The sequence below is a fragment of the Lepus europaeus genome, chromosome 9 (assembly GCF_033115175.1).
Source record: "Lepus europaeus isolate LE1 chromosome 9, mLepTim1.pri, whole genome shotgun sequence".
NCBI classification, from domain to species: Eukaryota; Metazoa; Chordata; class Mammalia; order Lagomorpha; family Leporidae; genus Lepus; species Lepus europaeus.
Window position 1 is genome coordinate 12,946,508 of NC_084835.1, and position 22,370 is coordinate 12,968,877.

The following is a 22,370-nucleotide window of genomic DNA, read 5'->3' on the forward strand; positions in this document are numbered from 1 at the left end:
CCCCCCATGGCAGCGCACAGCTGTGAAATGACGCCTGGAAGTGTCACTCGAACCCGAGGCTGTCTGACCCTAAGCTAGGGTTAGGATGCATCTTCTAGCAGGAAATCAGGGAAGAGCAACCCAGGGGCCAGGACCTCCAACTCGTCCCCCTGGCAAGAGCTGGCTAGAAGCCCCCCTCTGTAAAGGCCTGCCATCTTGGGCTGCTTCTGGGCTTCCCAAAACCAAGCTGAGCACCAGCTTCTGGGAGGAAGCCGCTCTGAGGCCCCGACGGCGGCACCCTCCACGGTCGCAAGAAGTGGCACGTCAGAGGGTGAGGGTGCAGGCAGGATTAGAGTCCAGAGAGCCTGCACCACCACCAGGCCGACCCCCATGCCTCCCGGGGAGTGCTGTGTGCAGTGAAGAGGGGATGACCCAGCTGTCCTTGCACAGTGGCAGGGTATGAACTGGTCTGTTCAGACCACGCGACGACAGAACACGCAACTAGAGTTCAGCAGAACTGTTGAGCCAACAGCCAGGTCTCACGAGAAGCAAAAGCACAAAACCTGCTCGAGGGAGACAGCGAGGGGCACCTGCAGGGAGGTGGTGGGGCGGGGCTTCTGCTGCGTCTGCACGGTTTACTTCTTTCAAGAGAAAGAGGGAGAGCGGTTTGAGGTTCACGTCTGTTGGAGCATGCCAGATACAGGGCTGAGCATTCTGCTCTGCGTGGGGAAAGCTTTTCACAGTTAACAACGTTCACTCCCCGCCCCACCCCGAGAATGGAATTCTGATTACAAAGCAGACAGGAGTACAGGACACAAAACATGTAGCCATCTTCCCGCGCTCCTGGGCAGGGCCTGGGGCGGCCATGATGCCAGCCTCAGAAGCTGCCACGGAAGCTGCTCCGGGTGCCTTGTACCCCAAGTGTCGGGTCCCGCTGGGCTCTGTGGTCAGGCCCTGCAGAAGCCACTTGCTACACGAGGCGTCATCTGCATCGTTCTCCTGGGCCATAGGTATCGGCCTGAGCAGGCACAGGCACCCAACACGCGGCACCGAGCAGCAGAGCTGTCCCCGAGAGAAGCTGCTGCGTGCCCCATCCACAGGAGGCCCTGGGTGGCAACCTCAGTGCTGTGGCTGTGGCTGTGGCTGGTTGGGGGGAGGGCAGTGGGTGCTTGGGGATGGCTGATGGGGGTGGGGGGCTCCCGGAGGAAGCACTGTGTCAGGCCTCAGTGGACTGTGCCCTTCTTTCAGACTGCATGGCTCTGTGGCTGGGGCACATGCCTGCCAGACGGCCTCTTCCTGGGGCCACAGCGAGAGCCCCTGGCACCAGCCTGTGAGGACGCATGGGCTCCTCCCCAGGGAGGTGGTCAGCAGATGGTTTCTGTCCACGGCGCTGTGTTTCTGTTAATTGCAGATATTTTTAACGTATTGTGTTACTCCATCCATCTTCGTGAACGGTCCGTCTTGTAAAATTCTTTTAATTATGTTATTTTTTTCTGGCCTATCTTCATCATCTACAATTATTTATAATATCATTGTCCTGGTTTCAAACGCTGGGTATAAACATTGTTGTAACAGTTCTTCGATGGGGTTCGTATAATTTTTACAATGGCTTTGAAATGCTTCGATGGCCAAAAGGGGAGGCAGCCGGCTGTCCCGGGAAAGAAGACACCCCGAGGTGCTCCCCTGCCTTGGTTAGGGGCCTCCTACGGCAGAGTGGCTCCCGGCAGAGGCTGCCCACGTGGGTGGGGGGCTGGCAGAGCCTGGGGCGGCTGGATTGGGTTTCAGAGCCGCAGTCCCCGAAGACACCAGGGCCAGATCCACAAAGGGCACCGTCGGGGTAAGACGCCGGGAGAAAGACGGATGGTTTGTTTTCATTTTTATAGGGATTTTCTGAAACCTCAACTTTCACCCCTCACCTCTCTTCAACCCTCTTCTCTCTCAATCGAGCTGTCTTCCAGCGCCTCCCTGGCTGGGCGCCGGCCATGCGGGATAGAACCCAGCAGAAGGCCTGCGGAGGCCACCCTCACTTTGGGGTCAGGGGTGCCCACGCTGTCCCCAGCAGGGCTGGTTTCGGGCCTCCCTGTGGGCTAGGGTGGGAGGAGTGGCCGGAGTCAGCATAGAGAGGGCACCTGTGCCTCTGTCCATGCTGGCTGTCCTGGATTTACCAAGGACTCTCGGGGGCAGCTCGGCATCCCCAGGGTGCGGCATCTACATGTCGACAAATGCCTCTCGGTGCTGGCCTCCTCCGCCACACAGCCTCGGGGCTCCCTGCAGCCTGGAGGCCCCTGTCCACTCTCCTCCCTCCTTCAGCGGTGGTCAGCCCAGAGGATGCAGTAGGCACAGACCTAACTCAGTCCCCGCCCTCTGGGACTCACAGGCCATCCTAGAGTCTAGCGGAGGGCAGCTCCACCCTGAGGGCTCCGAGAAGCTGCCCCACCACCCTGAGCCATGGCTGCCTTCTGCTGGGTCTCGGCTGAACCTCCCTCCATAGCCCGAGCATATGGGTGATGGAACTGCCTACCTGTGAGAGGGCCCAGCCTGGGGCTCTGGGTTCAGGGCCTGGCAGACAGCTTGGCACAGAGGGCTTTTGGCCCAGAGATACAGGTCCATGGAGAACAAAAGGTCACCTTGCTTGACATGGCTTTGGGCAATGAGTTGACACCCTTGGGATCTGTAGGTCAGACACGAAGAGGGCTCCTGATCCTGGGGTAGCGGCTGTGAGGTGGAGGATTTGGGCAGACAGAACGGTGCCAGCCTGTCAACTGTACCTCTTCTCCTCCTAGCTTCTTCTGGGTATCTCAGAGACATGCAAATGGCAAAACGGTTGGCTTTACTCAAGAAAAGCAAGTGAAGACATGGAGCTGCCACGTGCCAGGCATCCCCTACCTACCAAGGTAGGTGCCCCAGGGAAGCCCCTGCTGGTGAGGCGTCGAGTGCCAGCATAGTGCGAGGTGACATGGCACCTGGCCACAGACTCTCTAGAACTGTTTAAATTCCAGTGATTTTCTTTCTTTCTTTTTTTTTTTTACAGGCAGAGTGGACAGTGAGAGAGAGAGACAGAGAGAAAGGTCTTTCTTTGCCGTTGGTTCACCCTCCAATGGCCGCCGTGGGTGGTGCTCTGCAGCCGGTGCACCGTGCTGATCCGAAGCCAGGAGCCAGGTGCTTGTCCTGGTCTCCCATGGGGTGCAGGGCCCAAGCACTTGGGCCATCCTCCACTGCACTCCTGGGCCACAGCAGAGAGCTGGCCTGGCAGGGGACAACCGGGACAGAATCCGGCGCCCCGACCGGGACTAGAACCCAGTGTGCTGGCACGGCAGGTGGAGGATTAGCCTATTGAGCCGCAGTGCTGGCTTTTTTATTTTATTTTTTTCCCCAGTAGTATTTTCTAAAAATAGGCACAATTCAATTCCTCAGAATCCATCTTAAGAAAACACTATGCACATGAAGACAGAGACCAAGATGCTCCCAGCCGTGCCTTTTAGAGAGGGACACTTGGAACAGCTGAGCAGCCAGGTGTCACGGCCTTGGCATGGCTGTTACACTGCCACTAAGAATGAGGGCAGAGTGACAGCCGGCCCATCCACGGCTCTGTGTGTCACTGTGTGGCTTCATATTTTGTTCTACACATTCTTCCCATTTTACAGATGACAAAACTAAAGATGGCAGAGTTCCAGCTGCTCACCAGGGTATTATGGGTGTTAGGATTTGGACCAAGCTATGTCTGAGGCTAGAACTGAGCTGTTAACCTCCCCCACAACTACAGAATAAAATGGTAAAAGAACAAGAGAGCTTATATAATTATAGGAGGGGCCGACACTGTGGCATAGCGGGTAAAGCTGCTGTCTGCACTGCCAGCAACCCATATGGGCACCAGTTCGAGACCTGGCTGCTCCACTTCCAATCCAGCTCTCTGCCTGGGAAAGCAGTGGAAGATGGCCCAAGTCCTTGGGCCCCTGCACCTGTGTGGGAGACCCAGAAGAAGCTCCTGGCTCCTGGCTTTGGATCAGCCCAGCTCCAGCCATTATGGCCATTTGGGGAGTGAACCAGCAGGTGGAGGATCCCTCTTTCTCTGCCTATGCCTCTCTGTAACTGCCATTCAAATAAATAAACAAATCTTTTAAAAAATAATCATTGGGAAGTAGCAAAGCAAAGAACTGCATGCTACCTGCATAATCTGAACCACAAAAACAGAAGCCTTCGCAGAGAAATACAGAAGAAACTAAGTCAAAATAGCAGGGGTGGAGCTATGGGAGCCTCTCTGTGCTTTTCTTCACCCTGCAAACCTCCCCGAACGAGCTTTACTGTTACTTTTAGGCTGCAAAAAGACTGGTCTCTGATTTCTTTTTTAAACTGCCTAAAACATCTCAGTTGGAAACACAACCCCGGGGCCAGCAAGAGGCCTGGGGGCAGGTGCAGGGTGAGGGTCTCACACGTCCCTGGGTACAGGATGACCTGTCCCTGTCCAGTGACCTGTCCTGCTGCAGCTGCCTCAAAAACCCTCAAAACCACCTCTTTCCAGGTGGGGAAACCAAGGCTCAGCACGGCAGAAGCTCTAGCCAGGAACCCACTCGGGTCTGGCTGACTGTAGAGCTCCTGTTCTCCGCGGGTGCCCTGCCCCCAGCATCCCCACAGTGAGCCGATGCCCAGCAGGCATGGTGGTGTCCTGCCAACACTTTCAGTCCAAGCCAATTTGGTCCTGCAGGGCCCACTCTGAGGCAGCTGCTGAAGGACAGGTCCCAGGGGTGGCCTGAGAATTTGCAGTCGTGTGGCTGGGGGGCATGGTGGCAAGGGACGTATCTTAAACAAAAGGGAAACCAGTTTTGCCCCAGCCCCAGCCCCAGCCCCAGCCCCAGTGGGAGCACAGCCTGCTGGCCCAGTCTCCCGTTCACGGGAGCACGGCAACACACACAACCCGGGCATTCCCACGGAGACTGCGGCTCTCACCTGCAGGTACAGGAGTCCCCGCTGGGGCACAGTGGGCTGGGTGCTCGCGTGGCTCTCGGAGCCCGAGAACTGACCTGGGCATGTCCTTGGAGACACAATGAGCATATCCACAGGGTAGTGCCACCCCCACTTCCAGGGGCAATGGGATTGTCACTCATTGTAGACCCCAGCACATCACTTCCTCAGGAAGCTTCTCGATGCTGGACGTGGCCAGGGCCCTGCCACAGCTCCCATGGTGCCGTGCTCTTCCTGCACAGCATGGGTGTGTTGCCTGATGTCAAATGCTTGAGGGGTCATCTGTGTGACACCTGACTTCCCACCTGCTCCCAGCTCAGTGGTGTCTCCCATATTCACGTGCTGAAGTCCTAACCCTCAGTCCTTCGGTAAGGCCCTGTATTCTGAGGCAGGGTCTCTAAGAGGTAACTAAGGTGAATGAGTTGGTTAGAGTGGTGTGACCAGTGTCCTCCCGGGAAGAGATTACGAGAGAGACTTGCACAGAGCAAAGACCACAGGAAGAGAGATGCCAGACAGAGCAGCTTCAGAAGAAAGCACCCTGCCACACCTCATCTTGGATTTTCAGCTTCCAGAACTTCTGTGATATGCTCTTACGGCAGCCCAAGTTGACCAGCATGCCAACCAGGCCATGAGCTCTGTGAGAACAGGGGGCAGGCAGGCTCACTGTGGCTGCTCTAGAACCATGCACATAGCCGACATGCGGTGGGGCTAATGACCATCGTCAAGCAGATGAGGAATGGATTGGCTGGGTGCTCAGGTAGCAGCAACTGAGTCTTGAGCTGTACACCCAGAGCCTAGTGCGGCACCTGACGCCAGAAAAGCTACTTGCCACACAGCAGAGACTTGGTAGAGTGAGGCTGGCTAAGGGAAGGGGTCCTGATGGGCCGGGGAAAGCTCACAGGTGGCCGCATATGCCAGAACCTTCCTGCCTGCCGCTGACCTTGAAGGGCAGGAGCCACCACAGGGCTCAAGCTCAGCTCCTACTCCTCATGGGTGTCCTTATGCTGGCTGCCTGGACAGTGGGGCTGGCCTGGGTTCTCGTGCAGAATGTGGGTGAGGACAGCTGGCCAAGGGGGAGCAGTGGCTCACACTGGGCATCTGCCCAGCACAGGGTATGGGTCTGGAGCGGTAGCGGGCCGCGCCGCCTTCTCAGCCTTGGCCTTGCCCGCTCCCTCCCTCGTGCTCAGGCCAGCCCATGCAGACCCCAGTCCTTCTGGTCAGCAGCCAGATCAGCTTCAGACCAATAGCTGACCGCCTCTTCATACCCAAGTCTGCAGATCTGGGGACCTCACCGATGAGGAGAAAACTGGTCCCCTGAAACCAGAGCAGGAGTATTCCCAACTCCTGTAGCCCAGCCTGCACAAAATGGCCCATAATTCTAGCACCGAGAGCAGCAGGCGCTTAAGCCCTGCCAGGACTGCCACCTTGTGGACCTGGGCCTGTGGCCAGCAGAGGGGCTCAGACCCGGACTGAGCCAGAGCACCTGTTGCCCTGTCCTGCACCAGGCCTGGGGGAATGGTGGCCAATCACCAGCCCTGGCTGCATGGGGCATCGGGGAAACGGGGGTGATGTGCCTTCCCTTTAGTCAGGAGGGAAAGGTGCGATCCTTGCTTCTGACCAAATGCGAAGTGTCTTCCATGTGCAATAACTCAGAGGGGTCCTGGCGGCAGAGCCTGTCTCTGCTTGAAGGCTGGCTGTTTAATCTCCTGTGGAGCAGCCTGCCGTGAAGGCAGCATGGGCGGCTGGCATAATTTCCCACTGCTCTGCTGTGGGGGCAGGGCCTGTGTAGAGATCAGGACACAGGGCTCCTAGTGGACACCTGAGCTACCCGCTGAGAAGAGGGGCTGCCAGGCGAGGGGTGGCTACACACAACCCAAAATCCCAGCCACCATTACTAAGCCCTCACGGCTGGTCAGACATGGTGGGCAGCCCTGGACAGGGATTAAATGACTTAATCTTTACATCCTTCGTGAAGTCAGAGTTATTAGTCCTGTGGGAGGATTGAGGAAACTGAAGCTCAGTGGGAGGGGCCTGTCCTGATCAGAATGGAGCCTGGGCCAAGCCAGGAGGCCCTCTGTGTACACTGGACAATGGCCCATGGCCTTGGCCCGGCCTAATCTTTCTATGCTCCTCGTGGGCACACAGGAGTATTGCTTCCCTTCCATGTCCAGTGCTCAGGGAGCTGCCTCCTGCCCACACTCCATCCCTCTGATCCATCTCTAGAGCCTAGGCAGGCCTGGCACAGACAGAGGCTCAATCAACAGAGATGGAGGGAGGAGATGATGGACTCCACTGTTTCCGGGGACATGAGGGTGGTGCTGTGCCTGCTATCTTGGCACATGGTCTACAAGCTCGGGGAGAAAACCTAGCTAGCAGGGTTGCCGCCTGGGGGAATAGGTGCTCTGTGCCCACTCACTCTGCTGGTCACTCTGCTTAGTCTCCCTGAGGCCTGGAGAGGCAGCGGGAGACTCCTTAGGGCCCACTGGCATACTGACCGCATAGGCCTGAGCAAGGAGACCGACTTTTCACCTGTGGAATGGGGACGATGCCTCCATGCAGGCCATGGACGGCAGCAATAAAAGGCAGCGGAGGTGGTGGCCTGGGCTTGGGAGGTGTCCCCTGCCTTTCCGGTTCCAGCCTCCTGCCAGGATGGGGCCCAGGGGTCAGGGTTAGGGGCACAAGCAGCAGAAGAGGAAGGATGCTGAGAGGCCCTGACGAGGGGGAGAGACCGGAGCTCAGGGCAGGTATCCGGGCTGAGTTCTCCAATCCCGTGGTCTTTGCCTGCATCCTCTCCTCTCCCTGAGCCTTGACAGGCAGAGCCCGAGGCTCCAGTGAACACCAGCCCTCAGCTTCCAGGTGGTCTGCACAGGCTTCCTTCTCCCCACACCGCTCCTGCTGGGAATGCTGTCCCCACCTTTCCCTTGGCTGCTGTCCCCCAGCCCTGGCCACACAGCCACAGGCCACCGGCCACGACGACCTCTCTCACTGGTAAGCACCCGGGGGCAGGACTGTGACAGCGATCTTGGTGTCCCTGGCCCAGTGCCTCCACTGCAGTTTGCTGAGCTGGAGGGATGGGCACCCTTGCTTTAAAGAAAAGGGAGGCAAGACCCTCGAAGCTGTGAGCTGGGCAGTGGCCGCTCTGAGGGAGTCTGGCAATGCCAGTGCCTGCCTGCCTGGCTGAGTCCCTCGGGGCCCCGGCACAGGTGGCTGCAGAAACAGCACTGGCTACCCCCCACCAAGCTCCTCCACTCAGTCACACAAGCAACAGCTCCCCATGCAAGAAGAGTCCCCTCTCGCTTGGTTAACGTTACCAGATGGGGAATTCGGCAGTTACTGAACCCCTGTGAGAGGGCACAGGGTCAGGAGCTGAAGCCAGGAGGGGCCACAGACCCTCCTCAGAGCTGAGAAGAGTGGCCCTCCTAACTCCAGCCACGTTCCCAGGGGCCACAAGCAGAAGCACCGCACAACTCCCTTCTCCCACACACTCTGAGCAAGAAGCTGCACTTCCATGCCTCCCCTAGCCCTGTGCACGAGGATACCAGGCCCAGGGAGAACTGCCGATGGTTAGGAAGGGTCTGGGTTCGAATCCCAGCTCTGCCTCCAAGTCTCAGTCCCTCCACTGTAAAATGGGGAGCGGCTGGCGCCGTGGGCACACACGTTCCAGCCGGCCTTTTGGGGGGCTCACGGTCAGTGCCCTCTTGGGCGCTTGCTCCTCCTTATGAGTACGAAACAGAAGTTCCTCCTAGGTTCCTAGCCACGAGATGAGTCCACAAGTCTCTTTTCTTGTCTGCCTAGTCTATTCTGTCGTCATTAGCAGGAACCAAAAGGTTACTTGAAGGTCACCAAAAGCCGAAAGCCAAGTGAAAATGAGAGTCCTGAGAGCTGTCTGTCAGGGTTGGAGTGACAGTTCTGGCTACCACAATAAGACTGCTCCTGACAAGGCACTGGTTTTCTGGACCTGCCGACACGATGGCGCCAGGGCTGTGGCCTTTGTGGACACCGCGGCCGGTCTATTCATAGTGAGCGCTTGTGGCTTTGTGCCAGTGACAGCTGCATGGTTACCTAGCGAGGAGCCATGATGCGTGTGCACACGGGAGGTCCTAGGCATGGAGCATCCCCAGTGGCCAGGATGAAACTCCAAGTGTCCCCTACTGCTAGCGTAGACACATACTGGGCTCCCCAGTTGGCTAGTTTAGGAGCATGGGGGGAGACAGGCCACACCCAGTGACACTCCAGGACTGACACCACGTGCCCTCTTCCCACCTGGTGAAAGGACTCTGCTTCTCAGGGACCAGTCTCTTCATCTTCTCACCTGGCTCTCTAGTTGGAAGTCACCAAATAAGAACAGGGGGTTGGCGTGAACTGTGTCACCCCCACCATCCATCCAGGCTGCCTCTTAGTGCAGGCACCAGTGTCCAGGGAGAGGGTGGGGCTGGTAGGATGCCCCCTGGCCAAGGTGAAGATGGGACCACTGGGCTGCCCACTTCACAGGCATCCTGGGCATGGGCCCAACGCTTGGAGCTCTTTGAAGACATCGCTGCTCTGTAGGGGCACGAGGCCAGGGAGAAGTTATATACCCAGCTCCACTCTACAGCCCTTGCAAAGCACAAAGGATGCCGGGACAAACAGGCACCTCACCTATACCCAGGACCTTCCTCCCACCACACGCTATCAGTAGCAAAACTGCTGCGTGGCTCCCAGTGCTGCTCACCAGGCCTCCTGTTTGCTCAGGTCTCAGAGGGTGAGGTTTTGTAAATGTGGGGCTTTTCAATCTGGAGTTGGCCAGGCTCTGTGGGAAGGCTCCTCAGGCGTCAGGAGCACAGGGCTTCACCAGCCTTCCCATTCCCAAGGGTGTCTTCTGAGGAAGCCGTGGCCCCGGGGGCAGGACCCCAGCCTAAGGCCGGAGCCTGCAGCTCTAGGAACAGCTCAGCTTCCGTCTGAGCCTCAGGCCTGGGTAGCTCTCCTAAACGTCAAACGGGAGTTCAAGCTCAAGTCGCCAGCGGCTGAACCAGCCCCAAGGCAGGTTCTGTTTAGCTCAGTCCGACATTTTAGTTTTTTTTAGATCAGGGACTTTTACATAAAAGCCAAATGAGAAAAGAATGCGACCTGGGCCCACATTCTGATACAGTGAATCAGCAGGCCACCGAGACTGCACTCCGGTTCACCAAAGTCCCCGCCTCTCCCTACCAACGGCCACGCAGCCTTGGCCGCCACCAGACCTTGGAAGCCCAGGTGATGGGCTGCTGGGCCATGCTGCCCTGCAGAGCCAGCAGTGAAGCCTAAAGTCCCATCCACAAGCCAGGGCTGGGTCGGGCCCCCGAGACGCCCCTGCTGCACAGAGCTCTACTCCAGGAGCTGTCCCATGGCTAGCACGCGGGTCCCCATCGCCCCCTGGTGCTGCATGGCCCTGGCTTTCGGGAGAGTCTTTCACAACTGGGGCACTTCGGAAGGTTACAAGGGAGGCGCTGGAGGAGAGTGGGGCTGGGAGGCAGGGCGGGTGGGGGGTGGGATGAAGGAATCTGACCAGTGGTGTGTCATAAAGAACTGAAACGCCACAAACAGGAAGCAGCTGACTACGAGGCAACACTGACCTGACAGTGGAATGTGAACTCCGGGGGCCTGAGTGGAACACGCACCCCTCTGCCTCCCTAAGCAACTGGTGAGTGGTCAGTGTGGCTATGATTCTTGCCTCCCAGTGGCAGCCAGGGCCACCACCCCACCCCTTAGGAGACTCTCCCCAAGAAGCTATAACCCAGCACTGCCTTGCTCACCTGATCCAAACCTCCCCCTTGTCCCCCATCTCTCAGAGAATGAACCAGATCCCGGGGCTACACCAAAGTCAGTGACACAGTGATGTGAGGTCACGGCAGTGACAGGGGTCACGGTAAAGTTCTTCAATTGGGCTGTATGTTTGACAATTCTTGTAATACAACATGAGGGGCTGAGAGGTGGCAGATCATGGCGTGTTGACACGAACCCACACCTGGGAACCTCCCACACTGCCAGGCGCCTGTGGCGGGCTGGCTCATTCCCTGGCAGTGAACTCCTGCCAACACAGGCCTGCAGTGGCATAGGTAGCTCAAGGTCACCTCAGGGACTGTGTGAGTCCTCCCTGTTGGCTCTCCGCCAGGGTGTCAGGCTTCTTCTGCATCGTCCTGCCTCCCGAGTTCCTGTCCTGAGGACCCCACCCAGAGCAGCACACGCTGTGCCCATCTCCGGCCTGCACAGTGCCCACTGCCCTGATGGGCACGGATCCATTAGGTGGACTGCAGACCTCGTCCATGCCTGTGAGCCCCACAGCCCAGCACTGAGCACAAATGCAGGCTGAATGAAGGGATGACCGCATGGGCTGCAAGGCCATCTTCCAACAGTAAACGTACACTTCCGACCCAGCTGTGGGCAAGCGCGGAGCCCAGCAGTAGCTGCTGGACTACAGAAGGTGGCAACTCAGATTCCTGGAACCACCCCAGGTGACAGTGGGCCAGGCCCTTGTGCTTCCTCACCTCTCTTCCTCTAAACAGCCCATTTCTTTCTTTTTCTTTTTCTTTTTTTTTTTTTTTTTGACAGGCAGAGTGGACAGTGAGAGAGAGACAGAGAGAAAGGTCTTCCTTTTGCCGTTGGTTCACCCTCCAATGGCTGCCGCGGTAGGCGCGCTGCGGCCGGCGCACCGTGCTGATCCGATGGCAGGAGCCAGGTGCTTGTCCTGGTCTCCCATGGGGTGCAGGGCCCAAGCACTTGGGCCATCCTCCACTGCACTCCCGGGCCACAGCAGAGAGCTGGCCTGGAAGAGGGGCAACCGGGACAGGATCGGTGCCCCGACTGGGACTAGAACCCGGTGTGCCGGCGCCGCAAGGCGGAGGATTAGCCTAGTGAGCCGCGGCGCCGGCTTAAACAGCCCATTTCAATACTGCTATCCTACACAGAGAAGCCAAGGGGCTTGGCCAAGGTCACCTCCAGGTGGTCAGTGGTGGAATAGACACTCAACCCTGACCTTGGCCCTGCTCTGGCTCAGACTCTTGCTGGGACCCAGCCAGGGGCCGTGATCCATGATGCCACATGGGCTATGACACTCGGGTAACAGCAAAGCAGGATTGGGAGCCACAGCCAAGAAGCACAGCCTTGGCTCCACTTGTGCCACCTCTGCATCTTGCCTGGTGCCCCTTGGGTGCGAAGGGATAACTGCACTTACCAGGGATGTGGATCTTGAACTTGCCACTCTGGCCAAAGGCGCTGTCGATAACCCCCTGCTCCCCGGTGGACAGGTGCACCCTGAGTCCCACGAAGAGCTGAATGTTGGTCTCCTTTTTGAACAGGGAGCGTCCGATCACACTGTAGTCGTCCATTGCCTGTCCCCACACAACCAGCCAGAGAGAAAGGAAACATTAGTAGGGCACACTGAAAGGGCGGGCCCTGGGCCTGCTGGCTGCTGCACCCTCTGAGAACACTGAGGGGAACGGGCTGAAGGAACAGGAACAGGGCGGAAATCAGACTGGCAACAATCAGTCCTCAACGCAAGCCCACTTGGAGCAGCTCCCAGGGATGGCCATCGTAGCTCCCGTGCGACTCTGAGGGCTCCACTTCAAAGACGAGGAAATGGAGGCACAGCAGTGACGTCCGCTGGGCAAGGTCAAGCACTCACAGGACAGAGGAAGCCTGGAACCCAACCCCTACCCAGGGTACATGCCCGATAGCCAGTAGCCTTCTCCTTATTGAAAGTGTTCATGGCCGCTGTGGCCCAAGGAGGTGACATCCACTTCCTAAACCCTCACCCCAGCTCTGGATTCCCCCTAAGAGTCCCTGAGAACCAGCCTCTGCCTGCCCATCTGCACCCGAGACCCATCTTGCCTAAGGCCCAAGTTTGCCTGTGCCGTGTCCTGGCCTGGCCCACTCCTATTCCCCAGCCTGCTGCTCCCCTTCCTGTCCCCTGGCTTCTGGGGCCTGGGACAAGGCTGTGCTGTAGTACTCACATTCCCTGCTGGCCGCCGTGAGCACCTTGCTGTCTCAGCACCCCTTTGCCTCTTTGTGGGTGCCTGGGCTAAGCAGAGGGACACTCAGGAGCATGAAAACATCATCACCAGGAGCTGTGTTCACCTGGACCCTTCTTGCCAGGGCTTGACTGGACCGGAAGTGTGATTCCCTCCCTCCTGGGCCTCTAGCTGCTCTGGCCTAGGCTGTGCCTTCAGGAAGGGCAGCGAGGCCATGTGGCCTTCTCTGCCCTGCGCAGAGCCTCTCTTTGCCATCCCCACTCTGTAGATGTCGCCTCTATCAGCTAACACAGACATGATAAGGTGCACCTGCTAGGTTGGTGACTGCTGCTGAAACTACAAACGCACCCCTCTGACCCCTCGATACCACGTGCAGGAATGCACTCCACAGATGGGCCTGCCCAGGTGGGCACTACCGGAATGAACCTCAAAGTCCAGCCAAGTTCCACCAAGTGGCGTACAGCCCCTGGGGACTGCACTGTGACCACAGGGAGGAGCGGGCAGCTCTGTGGGGACACCAGCACCCTGGGGTGTCGTGTTCCATGTTAACATACAGAATGTGTGTAAGGCATGCTGCCATGAGCACAAACGGGAGGTGGGGTGATGATGGAAGCAATCAGAGAAACGGGAAGGGAGCAGGCGCCCGGAGCGCGTCTCACCTGGTACTCTTCCTACCCTTGCTGTGAGAATACGCAAATGTGCTTCCTATTCAAAAACAAACTCACAGAATATAAAACGTCACAGCAAACCAAGAGGTGCCTTCTACCCACACGTCAGGCAGGCCTTCCACTCCTGCTGGCACCCTCTCCAGAGACAGGGTTGCCTTGTTTTGTTTGGCCACTTTTTTTTTGGACAGGCAGAGTTAGACAGTGAGAGAGAGAGACAAAGGTCTTCCTTCCGTTGGTTTACTCCCCAAAATGGTCACTACGACCGGAGCTATGCCAATCCAAAGCCAGGAGCCAGGTGCTTCCCCCGGTCTCCCATGCGGGTGCAGGGCCCAATGACTTGGGCCATCCTCCACTGCCTTCCCGGGCCACAGCAGAGAGCTGGATTGGAGGAAGAGGAGCAACAGGGACAGAAGCGGTGCCCCAACTGGGACTAGAACCTGGGATGCCGGTGCCGTAGGTGGAGGATTAGCCTAGTGAGCCGCAGTGCCGGCCATGGCCACTTCTGATATATCACGGGCAACACCTATAGCCTCCACTCCCACCCACACAGCCCGTCTTGGGTCTCAACGCTCTTGGCTGAAGTGCAAATGCTCAGGCCTCTGTACCGTTGTTCACCCCCAACCCTACCCCAGTTGCCCTCTTTTCCCACTGCCACCTGATGGACTCCAACCCAGCTTCCAAAATCAAAGCCACAGGTGCTGTGGGCTCTTTCCTGGTGCAGCTGTGCCCACAGTGATAACCCTGTGCACATGCAGTGAGCGTTCTACAGCATGGGTCTAGACAAAATGATTTCTTCAGAGCAGGGGTTGGGTCTGCTTTATTTCCATTCATGAAAAACCTGGATTCACTGATGTGTTAGGCAGTCATTTACTGAACTCCAGAACGGGGCAGCGGGTATGATGCTTACAACATGGGCTCTGGAGCTGCAATGCCTGGCTTCAGACCTACTAGCCATGTGGCCCTGGGCAAGGTGTGCCTCGGTTTCTCCAGGAGGCAGTGTGAAGAGTAAGGTGTGAGGCACTCAAGCACTTGGGGAAGGGGCTGGCATTCAGCTGAGTGAGAGGCATGGGAAGAAAAAGCTGATGCAGACAGAGCCGCTCATGTGGCAAGGCAAGCTGATGCCCCGCAAGCAAACTCGTCCACCTGTGATGCACCTGACCAGGCAGGCTGAGTGCTGTGCACAGAAGCAGGCGCTGGGAGCCCAGGGATCACCGGCCCCTGGCTGCAGCAGTCAGAGGGCATCCCGAAGCCTGCCCCAGGCAGGACTGAGCTGGTCTTGCAGAGAGAGGACTAGTTCTGGCCAGTGGGGCAGGGATACAGCAGGGCCCCCAGAGGTGCTCTGTGGTCAAGGGTAAGTCTGCAGAGAGGCCACGCACAGCGAGCATGCTCGGCCTTGCAGACGTGCCCAGTCAGGCCCCAAATCTTCCTGCAGACCAGGGGAAGCTGTGGGGCCTTTTGGAGGAGCCGCATATCTGACCTCTGGCTTGAAACCCCTCGGGCTGCCACAGGAGAATGGCTCAGTGGGGGCAGGACCATATGTAAGAGAAGAGGGGACTCAGGCTGGAGAGCACAGGACAGAGCCTGCCAGGCTCCCTGCAGGTGCACCCAAGTAAGCGTCCCCCAGTGGCAGCTGTTACCTGCCCTCCTGAGTCCGGAAGGCCGTCCACCTATAAAAGGCTGATAGTGAGGGTCATGTCCTGGAGGAACATGAGGGTGGCCGGGCTCAGTTCACAGGGAGAAGGGGCTTGCAAGAGGGCACAGGGCCCTGAGGGCCACGCCCATACCACCCCTCACATGAAAGCCGTGAGGCTTCTGGCCAGAGTGTGCCCGCCCGACTTCAGAAACTCGTACTTCCTGCTTCACAGGAGCGTCCGTCGCAGGGTGCACTGAGCTAGTTTACACACAGTTCTCACGAAAGGCAATGCCCACTGCTGCTGCGAACAGAAACCAGTCACCACTGGCCACGGACAGCAGGTGGCCGGAGAGGAAACCCAGGAGAACAACAGCACGAAGGCCCCGTCCGTTCTGCTCACTGTGGTTTCCCTCCAAGGCCAGAGTCCCTGAGCAGGGAGGGGCTGTGCCTCGGGGGGAAGAAGAACAGGATGCACACATGTGCGTGTGTGTGTGTGTGTACATGTGTGTAGACTGGCTGTGCTCCTAGGTGACACCAGAAAGGCTGGCGGAGTCTCTGAGGCTCATGGCTGTTTCCCAGCAGGGCTGCGTCCTGCACACGGGCCAGGCAGAGTCGCTGCACCTCTGCTGGCACTCAAGGCTCTGGGTGAAGAGCTTCAGGGAGAACCGTGGTGGCCTCCCTGCAGTGGGCCTATGGCCCATGGTGGCAGCGTGGCCTCCACCCAGCTACCCCCCTCCTGGGGCCCCCTGGGGCACTGAACGCTCAGCCTCAGAAACATCTCGCTTCTACCCAAGGCGCCACGATTTGGCCAAGGGCCCCAGATGGATTGTTTTGAAAAGCAGAAACTGTCTCATTTACCCTAAAAACCTTTTGGAAAAACAGACCCTCTTCTATTTGATTCATAGCACTAGATAAAAGGTACTTGCATGCCTCCTCTCCCTGGTGATTGATGAATCGGATGCAAATAACGATAAGAATAATAATTTCCACTGGCGCAGCCTTTATAATTCACAAGCTTCGTTCGCACACATGAACTCCCCTCGTCCTTCAGGCCTCGGCTCCAGCGGGACTCCCCCAGGGCTGTCCCTGCCCCCCAGCCTGCTGCTGTCGGGGGTGCCCTGCCTCCCACTGTACTGTGCATCCAGAGAGGTCAGCTGAGGGACCTGAACAGAGGCGCTGCCTCGCACTGCTCAGGGAGGACACGGAGAGCCAGGGCAGGCGGACACCCTGGTCCGCAGTGGCACAGGAGGCCCTGGCTGCGTGCCCAGCCTTTGCCTGCTGCTTTCCAGGCAGAGAAGGACCCAGTGCGCCAGCCTGGCTGGGAGCCTGGGGCAGGGTCCACACCCACCCATGCTCTGCAGTGCAGCCTGGCACAGTGCACATCTGGATATGGCTCTGGCTGGTCCTTCCATGCTGCCCGTGACAGGGTGTGCAGCGCTGCCTGGCGTCCCATCTGCCCTGCAGCCTGGGCTGCCCAGGCATTACTGGGGTCCCTGGGGCTCTCCCACCACCCTTGTCTGCAAGGGGTTTTCATTTTTCCTCAAAGGGGACAGAGCTGAGGCTCAGAGACAGGATCTAGGGGAGCCGAGGTCACGCGTGGGTCAGCAGCCCAGCCAGAGCTCAGGTCCAAGCCTGCCAGCCCTTTGCAAAGCCAGTGCTGAGGTGCTCAAGAGCAAGACCGGCGGCTGACTGCGTCCAGGGGCCCTTTGGGCTGTAGGAGCTAGCCCCAGGCCTGGGCTAGGCCCTCAGGACAGAGCCCACCGAGACACAAGGCTTGTGATGAAAAAGGCACACAGTCCTTGGACCAAACGCTCTCAGCCACCTTAGCAAAGCACTTCACTGAGAGCATGACCGGGGCCAGCTGGCTAATCCAGGCCACTGCCCCAGCAGACAAGTTCTCAGCAAGCTGGTGTTACCACTTCTCCCCTCTGCGCTAAAGTGCACCCTGAGGGCTCACCACGTCCCCAGCGCGTGGCTGCAGACAACCCGAACCCCAGCGGGACATCACAGCTAGCATTCTCCCTCCAGCCCACAGCCTTTGGACTTCCCAGGGGCAGATGCTCGGGCCCCATCTCTGCGGCTCCCAGCTCCCTGTCCTCCAGCCCCTCTCCACCCGGCTCCAGAGTGCGGATTGCGACCTGACCTCCTACCACATGCTTGTGTCTTCCCTTGTTTACTGCTCCCAAGCCGGACACGAGCTCAGGAAGGCAGAGCTGTGTCCTTGTGTCCCACAGCGGCATTCTCTGCTCGTGACTCAGGGGCTGCTGACGACGCCCTGCATACCTGAGCCGGCGACTGACTGTGCCCACGGGCACACAGGCGCTGCTCACGCAGGCCCGTGGCCTTGCGTTTTTTAACAATTGCCCGAGACCAGACAACACACGACAAGGACAATTTACAGTCAGTAACTTGATAGCTCTAGGTATATGTAGGAGGGACCGTCAAAAGTACAGGGAAAATGCATCTCTTAACTCCATTCATCCATGCACTTACTTTCTTTTAAAATTTTTACTTCTTTATTTTCTTTTTCTTTTTTATTTTATTTTTGACAGGCAGAGTGGACAGTGAGAGAGACAGAGAGAAAGGTCTTCCTTTGCCGTTGGTTCACCCTCCAATGGCTGCTGTGGCTGGTGCGCTGCGGCCTGTGCACCGCACTGATCCGAAGGCAGGAGCCAGGTGCTTCTCCTGGTCTCCCATGGGGTGCAGGGCCCAAGCACTTGGGCCATCCTCCACTGCACTCCCTGGCCACAGTAGAGAGCTGGCCTGGAAGAGCGGCAACCGGGACAGAATCCGGTGCCCCAACCAGGACTAGAACCCGGTGTGCCGGCGCTGCAAGGCGGAGGATTAGCCTGTTGAGCCACGGCGCCGGCCCTACTTCTTTATTTTCATTTTATTTGAAAAGTAGACAAAGAGCTCTTTCACCCACTGGTTGACTCCCCAAATACCCACCAAAGCCAGCGCTGGGCCAGGCCAAAACCAGGAGCCTGGAACTCCATCTGGGTGTCCAACGTGGGTGGCACTGAGCCAAGCACTTGAGCCATCATCCGCTGCCTCCTAGGGTGTGTGTTAGCAGGAGGCTAGAGCAGAAACACCTGGGACTTGAACCCAGACACTCTGATAGGAGATGCAGGAATGTTGAGCAGTGTTTAAAGCACAGCACTGGATGCCCGCTTTGCCATGAACTTGCTGATGTGCCCTTGCCCAGACCTACGAAACCATCTCACCACCAACCTACTGCCTACGAAACCATCTACCGCTTGTGTCCATCACTAGCATGCTCCCTCCTGCCCCTCTGCCAGGCCTGGGAGTTTGGTGAGGAAAGGGTCTGTCTACACGTCATGTCTCACATGACCCAGATTTGGCCACGGTGTACCCATGCAGAACAGATGGGGACAATGGCACCTGTCCTGTACACAGTATCCCAGGGGAGAGACTGGCGAGGCAGTGGATCGCTGCAGGTAATAAGTCACTCGGGAAGATGTGTCCTGGGGAGCTGGTTCATTTGAGAATGAACCAACAGCCCGGCCTCAGGGGCTCCGGCGTCTTCATAGGAGGAAACACGGAGAGGCCCATCCAGGCCCCATGTGCCGACCGCTGCCTCTCGGGCTGTGGCCCGGCACCCAGAGCTTGCCTCCCAGCAGGCCTATGGGCTGGGCCTCCCGGCACTCAGAGCCTGGGGGTGGCAGGTGTGCAACCTATTCAAAAAAACTTCACTGCATCTTCTCCCCGCCCCCTCCCTTCTTTGGAGTAGAAAATATTCACTTAAAAAAGCTAAATGCCACAAAGACAGCGGAGGATCCATCTTTCCCCAAGCTGGGGTCTCGCGGCGAGGGCAGACTAATTTTATTAACTTCAGGGGAACTTCAAAAAGCTTCAGGGCTTTCATGGCAGACAGAGTCGACCCCGGAGTTAGCTTAAGTGCTACATAAACACGGGACAGGGCCGGGGGAAGCGGGGGCTCTGGGCTCTCGTCTGTGCTGTCCTCCGGCCCAGCGGACGGCGTGCGCTGACCTACACTACCACAATATTTTTCTAAGCATCCGGGATAAGGTGAGGAGCGGGTGGGCTTTTCTTGACCTCTGATGAGGGGCCTGCGGAGCTCCCTCTGGCTGGCCGTCGCTGAAGTCCCTCTTTCCAGGCTGCAGGGGCAGTTTAGAGAGGACTTCAAGTTCAAAGGGAGTTGTCTCTGTCACCCCTGTCCTCTTGTTTTATGGCTCTAACAAAAGACACAATAGCGCTGAGTGGGTAAAGACGGCCCCTCCCACTAACTCTGGCTTCAGCTCCATTTGTGGGGTCACGCACGGTGGGGTGGGGGAGCTGGACTTCAGCACGCTGCCAGGAATCCTGTGTGGTCTCCGGAATGCTGCTGTGCCCCCCGGGCCCTGCTGGCTTAGCTGGCCTGCACAGAAGATGGGGGGGGGGTGTCTCTGCATTGTGCCCATCTCATAGGGGAGGCTGAGGGTGACCCAGTCTGGGACTTCGGGGAGGGGAAGCCGGGGCTGCAGAGGGGGCCGGCAGGCAGACTCTATCTCCCTCAGACTCTGCTGGGCGGGCACCCTGCTCTCTACCCCCGCCTTGCAGCAGCTGAAAGAGGGTCCCAAGTTTCCAGCCATGGCACGGTGAGGGCCCCATGGCATTACGCCATCTTGGGAAGAGCTGAAAGACTAAATGACTTGCCCAAAGTCACACAGCCAGCGAGAGTGGCAACACCCCATTCCAACTCAGGGCCTGGCCCTGTCTGCCCTGTGTGAGGGCACCCCCTGCTACCGCAGCAGTGAACAGAGGGAAAGGGAAGGGGGCTGGGGGCTTGGCTAGAGGCAAAAGGCAAGAACAGACCAGAACAGTCACCCCACGTGGCTTCCAAAGATTGCACACAAGCAGATGCACATCCCAAGCAGGAAACAGAGAGCTCAGTTTGCAGGGTGTCTGCGAGCCTGGACCCTGGAGCCAGACCTCCCGGGTTCAGAGCCAAGGCTGCCAGTGGCCTAACTGCTGTGGGCATGGGCTTCTCCACTGTAATATGGGGAAACTGAATTGTTGCAGGTTTATGTGGACTGCAGGGGAGCACTGGCTGGCCACTCCCATGCGCCCCAGCCTCACTGGCATCTGGCTGGCCTGTGACAGCATTCCTCCCAGGGCTAGCCAGCTTCACATCGGGCAGGGGTCAGTGTCGGGGCTGACTGCTGAAACAAAGCCTCCATGCCAGCCTCAGCGTGCAGCAGCGCCCTGGCTGTGGCAGCCTCCTTAGTCAGAAGGGGCAGCCCTGCAAGGCAAGGAGCTAGCCTGATGCACACCTCTGCCTCTCCAAAACCTACCTCCCCACAGGAGTTCCCAATGTGTGTGCTGGGGTAGGGGGACACTCAGCAAATGTCTGCTGCAGGAAACCTTGTCTGATTCAAAGGCGGGGTGGTTCGGAAGAGCGTGGCAGACAGCCCTTGCTGCGGGAGCTTGTGAGCCTTGCACCCCGGAACAACTCAGGCAGACCCAGGTCAGCTGCCGGGGGGTTGCGGAGGTGAGGATCAGGAGACAAGGCTCTGCTGAACCCACTGCTACAGTGAGAGAGAGAGAAAACATGAATGAATGAGTGATAGCTGGGCGCTCCTCCAAACGATGGACTCTTCCAGTTAACGAAGAGAGACCTCAGCGATGAGACACCCACACAGAGAACACTCGGAGGGCTTCTTTTTGAAATCAATCACTGTGACATCAGCCAAAGGCGATGCATGTGGGATTTGCTCGGCAGGCCCTGTTCGGCAGGAACAATGCTGAACCACGGCCAGCAGTCACAATAGCTCCAAGTGGGGACTTTCGCTGTCTGCATGAGTAATTTGCTTCTTCTCTCAGCCTTCGCTTGCTGGAGGGACTCAGTTCCCAGAGAGCAGTCACTGGTGCACACGTAAGTTCAGGCTCACCTACATGCCAGGCGAGTCCCCATTGTCCCCGGCCTTGGAGCAGGGACTTGGCTGCCACCACACATAATTATGTCATTACATATGTGTCTCTCTGTTCCAGGACCCGGCTCCCATGATGAAGCTTGGGAAGTGCCCCAGGTCTGGAGCAACGGTCGGAATTCAAATCGGAGAAGTGGCACCAGGGGAGGGAAAGCAGCTGTGCAATGGAGCCCTGAGCCGGGCTCTGGGCCTGCTGGGATGGGGACCACATGCTCAGAGGGGAGAGAGGGCTTGGAAGGCCACGTGCTGACTCTATTCCTTCCTTGGAGCGTCCTGGTGCTGGGAGAGCATCTAAGACTTGGTAGCACACTGGCCACCGGAGGGAAAGGATCTGCATTAGCCAGTGCCAAGTGGAGATGCTAAAACACAGGCACCACTGGGGGTGGGCTCTTCTAAGAGAGTCGGAAACCACAAGACGCAGTCCCTAATCCGCTAAAGGCACCGTGCAGGCCTCTCCAGCGCTCTGATACCTGCCCCCAGGGCCTCTCAGAGGACAGGAACAAGTAGCCCTCTGGTCCAGTGAGGAGTAGGATGCCTGGGTCACGGCTGAGCCCTTATGTACGAGGCGCCAACGCCTCTGGTTCATGGGCAAGCCACTGAGACAGTGGACTCGCAAGAAGTCCTGGGTAAGGAGCTCATTCGAGGACCTTCACAGGTGGCTGGCCTCTTCCTCCTCTGCACAGGGCCTGGGCTGCAATGGTCTCATACGGTACAAGGAGCAGACTTCCAGCAACATCCCCTAGAATGGGCCCAGCCCCTGTGGGACCTGAGCCAGCCAACTCACTCTCCTGAGCCTCAGCACCTTTCCCACAAAACTGAGACAGACGTATGCACCCCCAGGCTGCTGGGAACACGACCGACTTCTGGCGGAAAAGCCTGTGTGGCTCTGGACCCAAGGAGAGGAGCCCCGGCTTCAGTTCATCTTACCACATCAACACACTCCCGAGGCCCAGGGCAGGCCGCCTGTGCACATCACAGAGGCACCAGGCCTGAGGCCGGCAAGCCTGCCCTGTGGCTCTCAGAGCTGAGAGCTCACAGGTGACGCAGGGTCACCTTCCACAAGACAGGGCCTGTCCACCTCACTCTGCCCCGCTGAGCCTCCCTCTCAGGTCCCTGAGCAGCTGTCGCCCAGGTAGCAACACAGGGAAGGTGATAAGGAGGATCCAAGGCACGACCCCCCAGAGGCAGCTGCATT

General features: G+C 58.1%; 1 protein-coding gene across 2 annotated transcripts in view; it reads right to left on the reverse strand.

Annotated features, from left to right (window-relative positions):
* EEFSEC (eukaryotic elongation factor, selenocysteine-tRNA specific) overlaps nt 1–22,370 on the reverse strand; it is a 240,626-nt gene that overhangs the window by 18,960 nt on the left and 199,296 nt on the right. The window contains exons 6-7 of one of the 2 annotated variants that reach the window (XM_062200568.1): nt 12,128–12,284; nt 2,514–2,650 (exon numbers count right to left, since the gene is read on the reverse strand). In XM_062200568.1, the coding sequence (XP_062056552.1) occupies nt 2,532–2,650; nt 12,128–12,284 (276 nt within the window). In that variant the 3' untranslated portion in view covers nt 2,514–2,531. Of the gene's footprint in view, nt 1–2,513; nt 2,651–12,127; nt 12,285–22,370 lie in introns of those variants that run through there. The other variant, XM_062200567.1, reaches the window with a different exon arrangement.